At 50.5% G+C, this 13,385-nt stretch overlaps 1 protein-coding gene across 1 annotated transcript; it reads left to right on the plus strand.

The window, feature by feature from the left end:
• Nucleotides 1-4,756: 4,756 nt before the first annotated feature.
• Nucleotides 4,757-12,761, plus strand: LOC110539896 (zinc finger protein 431-like). Its single transcript, XM_021626715.2, has 4 exons — nt 4,757-4,880; nt 8,830-8,956; nt 9,219-9,279; nt 10,168-12,761. The coding sequence occupies exons 1-4, from the start codon at nt 4,878-4,880 to the stop codon at nt 11,783-11,785; spliced, it is 1,809 nt and encodes a 602-aa protein (XP_021482390.1). The 5' UTR covers nt 4,757-4,877; the 3' UTR covers nt 11,786-12,761.
• Nucleotides 12,762-13,385: the final 624 nt, after the last annotated feature.

Below are 13,385 nucleotides of genomic sequence, written 5' to 3' on the forward strand. Positions count from 1 at the left end.
AAATATATGGCCATTATACGATTGTTTTCAACTGGTCTTAAATGGTTGATATGATAAAAAATAATTGGGTATGTTTTAAGGTTAAATTCAAATTCTTGTTTTAAATCCGTATATGTGCCTATGTGTTTGTAGGGTCTATAAATGCATATGTTTAAATAACAACAATATAAATTGCCACATGGTGTGGCTCAGGAAAAGAACAAAGGTTGCAAAATCTCTGAGTCAAAATGATTTTATTTCCTTTTAGTATAAGAAGAAAGTCTTATTCTAAGTTGATATTGGTTCTGAAGTTTGGGTTGTTTTCACTGATAAATTTTGGTCTTAAAATCTGGTTTTGACTTTTAAAATTATGGTTATGCTTTATAAATTCACTCCTAAAGAAGATACTTTGCTTTGATATTGCAGGGACGAGATTTAAAAATTGTTTAGATGTTTAAGAGGATAAAACATTTACAGTTTGTCAGATTTTTTAAGCAATAACTCTTGGGCAGTCTAACAACGAACTTAAAACAGTTTGCCAACCCTTAAAAAATTAAAAAAAAATTAATGAGAGTTTTCCTGTTGTCTGAAAAAAAAGAGAGAGAGTGAGCAAGAGATATTTAAAAAAAATACTTGTCTAAAACAAAAATGTTGGTTAAGCCAGAAAAAGAAAGCTAAAAACCTAAAGGTATATAGGATGTTGCAGAAGGTTAGTGGATGTATTATAAAAAGCCAGAGAGTTAATATGATTTGAGAAAAAAACTGTATTTAAATATGTTATAATTCATTTAAAAGGCTGGTAATTCTTCATTGCAAAGTGTTTTTTTTTATGCTCTTTTAAGGGGGAAAAATTCTGGCTGATAGGTTTGGTATGGCTAAAATTATTCATACAGTTTAAAAGTGTTCTGTACTGTTCTGTTATGCAGTTGGTTCTAAAACTTATTTGATCACTATGTTAAAACTTTTGGTTGTGGGGGATTATGGATGCTCCACAGTGTTTGCTGTATTATCAACAGCACCTAATGGCTATGTTTGGTATTGTCAGTCACAGCCTGTGCTAACACATGGCTAGCTGCCATGATGGTTCAGAGATAGAGAGCACGTAAAGCTGTAGTTTTGCTGACATATTTGTTTAGGGGTTTCAGCTAAATGGTGGCCAGCCGCCATGCTGGTCTGGAGATAAAGAGGGTGGAGCCATGAGTTTACCACCATTTTGTTTAGTATCTCAGTTATGTTCAGTCCTCTGATTAGTGTTAAGTGCAAAGCTTTTTACTGTTCAATTTTAATACAAAGTGGTAGGGTCAGCAAGATTTGCTAGCCTCTCTATAAACTGTATCTGATTAAAATGTTTGCTTTGATTTTAGTTCAGAAAGAGCAGACTTAAAGCTACGCTAACGACTGCAGTTGGTTAAGGTGTTGGGCTTTACCTAGTGTCTTTGTATAGGTTTTTTTAAGGTTAAGCCTAAGATGGATAACTATAAAGTTTACCTATTTGTCTTAAAATATATAGTTCTAAAACATGCATCTCAGAAATATGCTAAAACTAGATTAAGTAACATTCTGTTTTATAGGACATAGTTTAAAACAGATGATAAAAACAAAGAGTAACTCAGATATGCTGGCCCTCAAGCTTATCAGAGATCTGATGAATATGGCATTTTAACATATGTAAGTTTATTGTGACAGAAAGTCCCAAAATCCTGGCAGTAGCTCCCCAAGGTCTCCGAGAAGATTTGGACAACGACAGATGACTGCAACTCTGGATTGTGGTATGCTAACCACTGGGCAATACTGCCCCAGCTGGCCCACTGCTAGGGCCCAGCCTAAACTGCTAACAAAGTCAGGGACACCTGAAGAGCCATTGTCTCACATTGTGAGAGGCAAGGTGAGGTCAATCTCTCCTGTTCCTCTTTCCACAGCAGCAGTTTCTCATCCTCTATGCCTGATGGCTGGACTGCCTCTGCTCAGAAAGCCAGAAGACCACAGGAGCCAGAGACACTGTCTAGGTGATGGACTAACTAGTCATCTCTGTCATTTTGATTGGTACATTTACTTAGCTCATAATTTATCCTTCTCAGGTCTCTAATCACATTGACAGCTAGGCTAAAAGGCTAGGCTTAGTTAACAGTAACTTGGCAGCTAAAGAGCAGACAGTTAGGTTCACTATCAGCTCATTGGACAGTTCATTAGTTAGTTAAAACTACTAGGTACTATATCTTTTGTGTAAAAAAAAAAAACAGGTTTGCCCTGCTCACAGGCTTTACATCAGTTGCCAATTTCTTATAATAATAGTTAAATAAAAAAATATAAAGTTTATATAGGGTCTGAGGATATAGGAATTCAGGTTATAAAAATCTAAAAAAATGTTGGTCTACATACTGATCAAAGTGTCAATTTAATGGATGTCAGGTTAACACTTAAAAAAAAAAGTACAAGCAGTTTCTCACACAGGCAATTTTACTTAGCCAAAATATAGGAGGGTTTACTCAAGGTTGCACAAAGCCTGCTGTCTGGTTACTATGGTTGCACGGAGTTTTTCAGGGTCAGAGCAGTCTGCTGTAAGACTACCAAGGTCAGTCTGTGAGAGACTGGACTTTGAAAAATAGCCAAGAGGCTGAGTTCCGCTGCTCAGATGCCGTTAACTCCAAAAAGGCTGCCACATGGACACACTTAAGTTGTTTATAAAAGTTATAAAACAAACAGCTGACTGGTACCAATTCTGTTGGATGTAGTTTTTACCTGTTGCTCTCAAAATGTTGCTGTATTAGATTTGCTGATATGTTACTTTTCTGAGTTTTTATATATATTTCCTTTTGTGTACCAAAAATTCATATGAGTTTATAAAAATCAAAAGGTCATGAAACCTAGATCTGGCATAACTCAAATGGATCCCAGAAAAGTTTTTCCCTGCTGTTGGGATTCCTCACTTTTTCCATTTAACAGACAAATCTTAACTTCTGTCTCTAGTCTGAATTTGTCTCAGCAGATTTTCACCTGGTTAACTCTGGGCTGCAAGCTGAAATCTGGATTTGTTGAACGCTGACATGACTGCTCCCTGTCTCTTCAATTGGATCAACTAACCAGAGACTGTTAAGGACTGCCTCATTGACCAGCCTTTGACTGGCTCCTAGTAATCTTTACCCATGTACTCTCCCCAACTTTTGACCAGCATTTCAGCCTCTTTCAAACTGAGATATCAACGATCCAATCATCAGCATAAAAAAATTACAGAAGACGGATCATCGGCCCATTGTCCCATTCTACAGGCTGAAATGTTGAGTCAAAAAAAATTTCTTAAGATAAAATTCTCACTCTGCAGCTGCTTCATGATTAAAGCAGTTACAAGGAGAAGGGGGAAATAAAAGGGTTAGACTAACTTTGTAACCTATATGTCTTCTAAAGCCTATAGTCTTGAATTTTAGGTCCAGGTTAAGCTAAAGCCTCTTAGTACCTTTCCAGAGAGTGAAGGAATGTGACCCTATCTGTGAGGACAGATATAAAAAAAAAGGGCAAGCAAACAATGACCTTCACTCAGCAAAAGAAGGACCAGACCCTTGTCCTTGAGATAGCGTTTCTTAGCAACGAACCTAGACTTCTTCTGAGTAGCTTTTGACCTCCAGCCAAAAGTCTGTAGCCCCTAATCTTCAAGGATGAGCTAACCACCCCCACCTTAAATTGCAGCTGCATCCACACTTGGCAGGACTGGCCAAGCTTGAGCACCTAAGACTAACCAATTATCTTACTTTATAGCTTCCTCATCCAATCCTAAATTGCCAAAACTGCAACTTCAAATTTCCCACAATTTTTCTTTTAAAAACCTAAAGGCCTTTGTCTCCCGGGGCCACTCTTTGCTGACCGGCAGGGGTGACCCCGTTATACCATGGTTAAATCTCTTGCTTTTGCAACAAGTCTTGGTCTGGGGGAGTTTCTGGGAAGGGCGCGATTGAACTCCTGAGCTGTGAGACCCCAGGTCTTACACCACTTTTTTAATTTTTATTTTTAATATTAGTTAGTTTATTAACTTTGTATCCCAGCTGTAGCCCAGTCCCTCATTCCCTCCCTATCCCAACCTCCTTCCCTTATTTCCTCCCTACCCCTTTCCAAGTCCACTGATAGGGGGAGGGCCTCCTCCTGTTCCAACTGACCCTAGCTTATCAGGTATCATCAGGACTGGCTGCAATGTCCTCCTCTGTGGCCTAGCAAGTCTGATCCTCCCTTGGGAGGGGGGAGGTCAAAGAGCCAGCCATTGAGTTCATGTCCAAAATAGTCCCTGTTCCACATAGTATGGTACCCACTTGGATACAGAGCTTACATGGATTACATTTGAGCAGGAGTGCTAGGTTATATGCATACATGGTCTCTCTCTCTCTCTCTCTCTCCCTCTCTCCACCCATCTCTCTTCCTCTCTTTCCCCCCTCTCTCTCCCTCTTCTCTCTTTCTTCCTCTCTCTCTCCCTCTTTTTCCCTCTCAGTCTCTCCGAGCTGGTAGGTTTTCCCTGTAGCACCCTCAGCACTGAGCACACAGCACCTCCTCTACCTAGCCCTCAGCACCCTCAGCACTGAGCACACAGCACCTCATCCACCCTAAGCACTGAGCACACAGCACCTCGTCTACCCAGCCCCCTCCCACTGAGCACACAGAAACTCTTCTACTTAGCCCCCAGCACCTGATTGGAGGGGAAAGCCAATCAGGACGAGGGGGCGGAGCCTCCTGTGGGGAGACAATCAGGACGGGGGGCGGAGCCTCTGTGGGGAGACAATCAAAACGAGGGGGCGGGGCCTCCTGTGCGGAGAGCGCGTGTGTCCCTCTGCGCGCCCCTCCACGAGTTCGGCTCCCGCCACCGAGCGCGCTCAGGTGTTTCCGCGCTTGGAGCTCGCAGCCTTCGCCGCGGTAACGACATGGTGAGCGCGGGAAGGAGGAGGGGAAGGAAGGGGAGGAGGAGGAGGAGGAGGAGAAGGCTGAGCGGAGCGACCTCGCGGGCCCTCGCGGAGCACGGGGCTCCACGGCTGGGGGGGGCTTGGCCGTCACTTCCGGGTTCCGCGGGGTGGGCGGGGCCGCACCGGCGCATGCGCAGTGACGAGGGAGCGAGGGTCGGGGCTCTGAGCACAGCTCTTTTGTGGGCGGGGTCCCGCTGGCGCCTGCGCAGCGGGCAGGGAGCGAGGCCTCAGAGTGACGCCATTTTGTGGGCGGGGCCAGGCCGGCGCCTGCGCAGCGGGGAGGGAGCGAGTGTCGGGCGTCCTCGCGACGCAATTTTGTGGGCGTTTCCGCGCCGGGTGCATGAGCAGCGGGCAGGAAACTGAGCATCCGGCCTCTTCGCGCCGCCATGTTGTGGGCTGAGCCGCTCCGGCACCGCATGCGCAGCGTGGAGGGAACGAGCGTTGGGCCTCCTCGCATCGCCATTTTGTGGGTGGAGCCGCTCTGGCGGCGCATGCGCATCGGGGAGGGCGCTAGCTTCGGGCCCCGTGGTGCCATTTTGTGGGTGGAGCCGCTTCAGCGGTGCAAGCGCAGCGGCGAGGGAGCTAGTGTCGGGCCTCCGAGCGCCGCCATTTTGTGGGTGGGGCCGCCCCGGACCTCCTCGCGACGCAATTTTGTGGGGCGGGGCCACGCCGGCACCTATTGCCATGTTGCAGGCTGCGTCGGCGCATGCGCAGCGGGATGCTGGGACCCAAGTACCACTGTTAATCCTCCTTCCGTGCCTCCTCCTGCCGCCCCTCCAGCGCACTCTCGATGGCCGCGGGGAGGGAGAGGAAGGAGGGAGGCTGCTCTTCCGGAGATCCCGGGTTCGAGTCCCCGCGGCGCCCTCTGCTGGCGCGCACGCGCAGTCACGCAGTTGTGAATGATGAGTTATAGAGAACGTGTTCACAGTCATCATGTAATACATGTTATATTGTGTTGTGTTATATGGTATGTATTTTAGGTCTCCGTTTACTGTTTCCTTTATATATACACACAGACCGACACACACAGACACACACACAGACATAGACACACACAGACACGCACACAGACACATAGAGACAGACACACACGCACGCGCGCGCGCACACACACACACACACACAGACACCACCCACAGTAAACAATGTAATAGAAATAGAATGAAGAAATGTCACAGAAGACTCATTTCCTGTGGGAAATGTTTTCTCAGCCTTTGAGCTGGGATTCTTCCTCCTCCTCCTCTTCCTCTTCTTTCTTTTTCCTCCTCTTCTTCCTCCTCCTCTTCCTTTTTCTTTCTATTCTTTCTTCCTCTTTTTTCTTCCTCTTCTTCGTCTTCCTTCCTATTCTTCCTCTTCCTTTTCTTCTTCTACCTCTTATTTTTCCTTATGCCTCTTCTTCCTCTTCCTCCTCTTCATCTTCTTCCTCCTTGTCTTCAACTTATTCCTCTTCTTCCTTTTCCTTTTGCTTCCTTCTTCTTCATCCTCTTCCTCTTCTTTGTCTTCTTCTTCATCATCCTCTTTTTCTTTGTCCTCTTCTTCCTCTTCCTACTTTTTCCTTTTCTTCTTCCTCTTCCTCTTTTTCTACCTCTTTCCCTTCCTTCTTCCTCTTCTTTTTCCTTCTTCCTCTTCTTCATCTTCCTTCTTCCTGTTCTTCCTCTTCCTTCCTCTTTCTTTTCTTCCTCTTCTCCTTCCTCTTCCTCCTTCCTTTTCTTCCTCTTCTACCTTTTTTCTTCCTCTTTCTTTTCTTCCTCTTCTCCTTTCTCTATTTTCTTCCTCTTCCTCCTTCCTTTTCTTCCTCTTCCTTCCTTTTCTTCTTCTTCTACCTCTTTTTTCTTCCTCTTCTTTCTTCCTCTTCTACCTTTTCCTCCTTTTTCTTTCTTCTTCCTCTTCCTACCCTTCCTCTACCTCTCTCTCTTTCTTCCTCTTTTTCCTTCTTCCTCTTCATCTTCCTTCTTCCTGTTCTTCCTCTTCCTTTTCTTCCTCTTCTACCTCTTTCTTTTTCTTTCTCTTCCTTCTTCCTCTTCTTCCTTCTTCTTCTACCTGTTATTCCTTCTGCCTCTTCCTTCTTTTTCTTCCTCATCCTCTTCATGTTCTTCCTTCTCTTCCTCTTCCTATACTTCTATCTTCTTCCTCCTTTTTCTGATTCCTTCTTTCTCTTCTTCCTCTTCTTCTTCCTCTTCTTTCCTTTCTCTTCTTCCTTTTTCTCCTCCTTCCTTCTCTTTCTCTACCTTTCTCTTCCTTCTTCCTTTTTTCCTTTTTCCTCTTCTTACTCTTCCTTCTTCCTGTTCTTCCTCTTCCTTTTCTTCCTCTTCTACCTCTTCTTCCTTTTTCTTTCTCTTCCTTCTTCCTCTTCTTCCTTTTCTTCTACCTGTTATTCTTCTGCCTCTTCCTTCATTTTCTTCCTCCTCTTCATCTTCTTCCTCTACTTCTACCTTCTTCCTCCTCTTCTTCCAATTCCTTCTTCCTCTTCTTGTTCCTCTTCTTCCTCTTTATCCTCTTCCTTCTCTTCTTCCTTCTTCCTCTTTTTTTCCTTTTCCTTCTACCTCTTCTTTCTCTTCCTTCCTCTTCTTTTTCCTTCTTCCTCTCCTTAGTGTCTTCTTCTTCCTGTTCTTCCTCTTCCTTCCTTTTGTTCCTCTTCTTCCTCTTCTCTTTTTCTCCCTCTTCTTCCTCTTCATCTTCTTCTTTCTTCCTCATTCTTCTTCCTCTTCCTTCTTCCTTTTTTCTTCTACCTGTTATTCTTCCTTCTGCCTCTTATTCTTTCACTTTCTCTTCTTCCTCCTCTTCATCTTCTTCCTCTTCCTTCTTCCTCCTCTTCCTTCTCCCTTTTCCTCCTCTTCCTCTTCTACTTCTTCCTTTCTCCTCCTCTTCTTCCGATTCTTCTTCCTCTTCCTTTTCTTCCTCTTCCTCTTCCTCCTCTTCCATGCTAAGGATTCTTAGGTTTGGACTCTCCATCCACTTCCAGGTGTTTGGAGAACGCTGCTGCATTAGTGAATCACCATCTCACCGATTCCGTATGTATGTCCTGGTCTCTCTGTGTTTCCTCCTGGAAATCCCAGCCAACACCTGGCGAGCTCTCCACTGTGCATTCCCTGTGACCGGGTGACACCCATGTCTCCTTACCCCTGTTCTCCTCAACATCCTCCATCTCCCAGATGACACACGCTCCCAGCTCTGGACCATCCGGGTCCTGGTTGGTTTACGAGGGACGCTCTGTCTTAAAATCCATGTCTGGCCGCCCCGGAACTCACTGCAGAGATCACGCTGGCCTCGAATTCAGGGAGATACACCTGTCTCTGCCTCCTGAGTGTCGGTTTTAAAACCACGACGACGGGCACCCAGCTTGCCCACCATGTTTTGTGGTCAGTAACTGTTCATCTGTTTCTCTCTCTCCATGTGTCTCTTTCAGTCTCTCTTCTCTCTGTTTCTCTCTCTCCATGTGTCTCTTTCGGTCTCTCTCTTTTGCTTTCTGTTTCTGTCTCTTCATGTATCTTTTTCGGTCTCTTGCTCTCCCTCTGTCTCTCCATGTGTCTCTTTCTGTTTTTCTCTCTCCATGTGTCTTTCGGTCTCTCTCTTCTGCCCTCTTTGTTTCTCTCTCTCCATGTGTGTCTCTCGGTCTCTCTCTCTCCATGTGTCTCTTTTTCTCTCTTCCTTCCCCGGCCCTCTCGTGCAAGGAACTGAACACCAAGTCGCAGGTCGCTCAGGGTCCCCCATGTCCGGCCTCTTCAGATCTGTGTCTTACGGAGCAGGGAAGCTCCTCTAACGGGTCTAGAACACATGGCTTCGGTTGTTCTAATGATCCCGTCTTCGGGCTTCTCCCCCTCCCCCCAACACTTCCCTGTCAGGAAGTGAGCGATTATCGTACATTGTCGCTGTCGTGTGCTTCCTGTGCTCACATGCTTGTGGCCCATTCCAGGACCCGGTGACCTTCGAGGATGTGCGCGTGGACTTCAGCCGTGAGGAGTGGGCGCTGCTCGAGCCCGCCCAGAAGGTGCTCTACAAGGAGGTGATGCTGGAGACGCGGCGGAACCTCGCCGCCGTAGGTGAGGGGGCGACACTCTAGAGAGCGAGGGGGCGACACTCAGTTGGCTCCCAGTCCTTCTCTGTGACTCTGGTTGGGGACGGGGGTGGGGGAGGAGGTGACTCTCACTCAGTTGGGTATGGGGGAAGGAGGTGACTCTCGCTCAGGTGGGGACAGGGGAAGGAGGTGACTCAGGTGGGGACGGGATGTGGGGGAAAGAGGTGACTGAGTCAGGCGCGGCCCTGTGTGTCACTGATCTCCGTCATCTGCTTCCTGCGTTTCAGGTGACCGCTGGGACGACCATGGCGCTGAGGAACGTCCCGGGAACGTCCCAGGAAGCAGAAGGTAACGTCCCCGTGCAAACCCATGCACACGCGCCTCTTGGGGAGTTTGAACAGGTCCAGGGGCTCACATTCATTCGTCTCAGTTGGTTGGTCAGTTTGGGTGGTTGTTTGTGAAATGGGGTTTCTCTGTGTTTTGGAAGGAGGTAGGGAAGGAAGGAGGGAGAGAAGGAAGGAAGGAAGGAGGGAGAGAAGGAAGGAAGGAAGGAAGGAGGGAGGGAGGGAAATAGAAAAGGGAGGGGAAGGAAGGAAGGAAGGAAGGAGGGAGGGAAGTAGAAAAGGAAGGAGGGGGAAGGAAGGAGGGAATTAAGGAAGGATGGATGGAGGGGAGGAAGGAGGAAGGGAGGGGAGGAAGGAGGGGGAGAAGGAAGGAGGGGGAGGGAGGGAAGGAAGGGAAGGAGGGAACGTTTCCTGCTCACTTGGTGGACATGGCTGACCTCGAACCCAGAGATCTGCCTGCTCCTGCCTCCCTCGGGCCTGGGGTGGGTTGGAGGCCTGGGCCGCTGGTCCCGGCTGCATCCTGGACGTTTTAGAGAGAAATAACAGTGTGAAAAAGTGCCGCGTTGAGCATGCTGCTGATCGTTAAAGATCTCACAGAGCCGCATGCACCCATGTCCCCAGGGAAAGGCGATGGTAAAATGACGCCAGAGCCGGTGACGCTGTTCAGATCCTGTGGCCATTATGACTGCTCAGTGGAACTGACGGACGCTGTTGGCCTCACGGGCGTCTCTGGAGACGCCAGCGACCCACGGCGGAGGGGAACGGCGTGAATGTAAAGAAAAAGAAGTGATGGAACCTTAGACCCCGTTGTGACGTCAATTCATGCAGATGAACAATTTATTAATAAGTTAAATAATTAATTAGTGAATTAATAAGTTAATTGTCTTTGCAGGTCGAAGAGCAATCACACTGCAGAGCGGCTGGCCGGAGGCTCCCAGCACGGCAGAGCCATTGCCCATCCTGGTAGTCTCCAGACGTGTGGGGGGACTCGGGACGGGAAGGAGCCTCTCGTGTGTGGCCGGTGTGGCCAGGCCTTTGCATTCCGCAGCGCGCTCCTCCGTCACCGCACGACGCACGCTGGGGAAAAGCCCTACAGGTGCGAGCCTTGCGGCAAGACCTTCTCGCGCCTCAGCTGCCTCCAGACCCACGAGGAGACCAGGTCGCACCGGGAGCGTCTCCAGGGTCCTGGTGGAGCCGAGGGGAGGGTCCACATGTGCGAGCACTGCGGTGAGGGCTTCTCCCGGCTCAGCCTCCTCCTGGCCCATGAGAGGGTGCACGCTGGCCGGAGGCCCTACGCGTGCAAGCCGTGCGGCCGGGCCTTCCTGCGCCCAAGCCACCTCCAGAGGCATGAGCAATCGAGGTCACACCGGGACCGCCTCCAGCCGCCAGCCTCGCCGCGCCCTGCCAAGGAGGTGTACCAGTGTGACCAGTGCGACAAGGCCTTCATCCAGAGGCACAAGCTGCTTCTGCACCGCAGGGTCCATACCGGGGAGAGGCCATACACATGCGAGGAATGCGGCCGGGCCTTCTCGCACCACAAGAGCCTACAGATCCACCGTCGAACCCACACGGGGGAGCGGCCCTACTCGTGTAACCTCTGTGGCAAAACCTTCGCGTGCGACACCCACTTCCGCGTGCACCGGAGGACACACACGGGGGAGAGGCCCTACACGTGCGAGCTCTGCGGCAAGGGCTTCGTGAGTGGCAGTGGCTTGCGGGCCCACCGGAGGACGCACACCGGGGAGAGGCCCTACACGTGCGACCAGTGTGGCCGGGCCTTCGCCGCCCGCGCCCACCTCCTGGGTCACAAGAGGACCCACACCAGCACAAGGCCCTACGCGTGCGACCGCTGTGCCAGGGCCTTTGCGGAGCCTGCGATCCTCCAGATCCACAAGAGGACACACACCGGGGAGAGGCCATACGCATGCGACCGCTGCAGCAAGACCTTCATCAGTCACAGCGGCCTCCGTGCCCACGGGCGGACCCACGTGGCGGGGAGGTGTCCCCGGTGCCCCCAGTGCGGCCGCGTCTTTGCAGCCCACAGCAGCCTCCGGCAGCACATGAAGACGCACACCGGGGAGAGGCCATACGCCTGCGATCGGTGCGGCAAGGCCTTCGCCTGGGCCAGCAGCCTCCTTCTCCACCAGAGGACTCACACGGGGGAGAGGCCCTACTCGTGCGAGCGGTGTGGTAAGGCTTTCGCCTCCCGAAGTCAGCTCCGCAGTCACCGCAAGACCCACACAGGGGAGCGCCCCTATTCATGCGAGCTGTGCGGCAAGGCCTTCTCCCAGCCCGTCCATCTCCTGACGCACCGCAGGAGCCACACTGGGGAGCGGCCCTACGCATGCGACCAATGCGGCAAGACCTTCCCGTACAGCCGGAGCCTGCGGAAGCACCAGAAGACCCACGTGGGAAAGAAGGTCCCACCCGGGCGACCAGTGCAGGAGACGCCTCCTCCGCGCCTGTCGCCCCCGCCCATGCGAGAGGAAACGCTGCAAGAGACCCAATGAGAATGACTGATGTGGCAAGGCCTTTGCGTATCCCAGGAGCCTGTGGAGGTGACCGGCGTGGAGAAGCCTTTTTAAACTCTGAATGTGACCAACGTGGTGATGCCTCTGCACATCGCAACATGGCAGTCTTTGCGCATTTCAGTAGCCTCTGAAAGTGACCAACATGGTGAACTTTGTGCATCCCTGGAGCCTTGGTGGTCCCGGGAGAACTCATCCCGAAGGGGAGCCACCGTGACGATGGAGGCCGCAGGAACACACTCACTGACACGCTCGCGTTTGGTGACACCGGATCGCGGGTTCCACGGGAAGCAACCTGACGGATGTCAACTGTCCAGGCAGATATCCCGACGCCCCTCCTCATCTCCTCCGCACGCACACACTCCCGAGGCCCGGAGCCCTGTGGACGGACGTCAGGGCCTAACCCCCTCCCTCACGGTCTTTTCCGTGACGTCGGGGAACCTGTCCGGGCCAACGACCCTCTTGGTATGTCTCCCGGCCTTTCCTGTCGCTCTGGGAAAATGGTTCAAAGCAGCTAATGTACAAATGTGTAATTTGGATACCGGATCCCCGGGACACCCGACAGCGCAGCAAGCGTCACACACGGGAGCCTGAGGCCCAGCCAACCCCAGTGCTGGGTTCCCACCGAAGAGCAGCAGGTCCCGTGTCTCCTAGGTTGCCGACACCCGCCGAGGGTTGAATTTCCTGAATCCACGCCGACACACTTGCTTTCCCTCACAGGAACTGATTCATGTGTCCGGGCGGAGCTGGACGAGATGAGCAAGGGAGACGAGGTCTTCGCCTAGATGACCCAATCGTCCTGGAAAGCCCTTTAAAGCTTTCCAGAAACAATAGTTGTTTTTTGAAAAGGCGAACACTGGTGACTCGGTCAAATCTACCAAATCCCTGTGCGGTGGCGGGCGTTGTGATGTTTCCTCATCTCTTGTCGACCAAATTCCAATAAAGGCCAGAATTGTCACGGGAGTCTCCCTCCTCTGTATGTTGCTTTGGCTTCAACCCTGAGCGAGGGGTGTGGGTTGGGCGGTGGTTCGTCCACATCTGTCACTTGTGTCATGAGGGGCGTGGCCTTAGTCCAATGATGTCGGCCATGCACGTGCACGTGCCGCAGGGCGAGGGCTGTGGTCTGGGCCCCCGGGGGTTTAGATATGAGGCCGAGAAGGGCCGTGTGGGGTTCAGTGTTGGTGTGGAGCTGTCTGCAAAGACCAGAGACGGCGTAGCAGTTTGGAGAAGGACGACAGAGAATTGGCAGAATCAATCTGGGGCCCAGCAGCGTGGAGGTGACTGCCGGCTGTGTCTGCCGTTGACAGAGGTTGATACAGAGGCCACGGTCCACAGAGTCCATGGTCTACGGAGAACGCAGAGGCCACTGTCCACAGAGACTGTGGTAGCCTTTTTGGAGTTAATGGCAAATTTGGAGTTAATGGCATCTGAGCAGTGGAATTCTGCCTCTTGGCTTTGGCTATTTTCCAAAGTCCAGTTTCTCATGGACTGACCTTGGTGGTCCTGCGGCAGGCTGCTCTGACCCTGAGAAACTCTGTGCAACCATAGTAACCAGACAGCAGGCTTTGTGTAACCTTGAGTG

Source organism: Meriones unguiculatus (assembly GCF_030254825.1).
Source record: "Meriones unguiculatus strain TT.TT164.6M chromosome 13 unlocalized genomic scaffold, Bangor_MerUng_6.1 Chr13_unordered_Scaffold_34, whole genome shotgun sequence".
Classification (NCBI taxonomy): Eukaryota; Metazoa; Chordata; class Mammalia; order Rodentia; family Muridae; genus Meriones; species Meriones unguiculatus.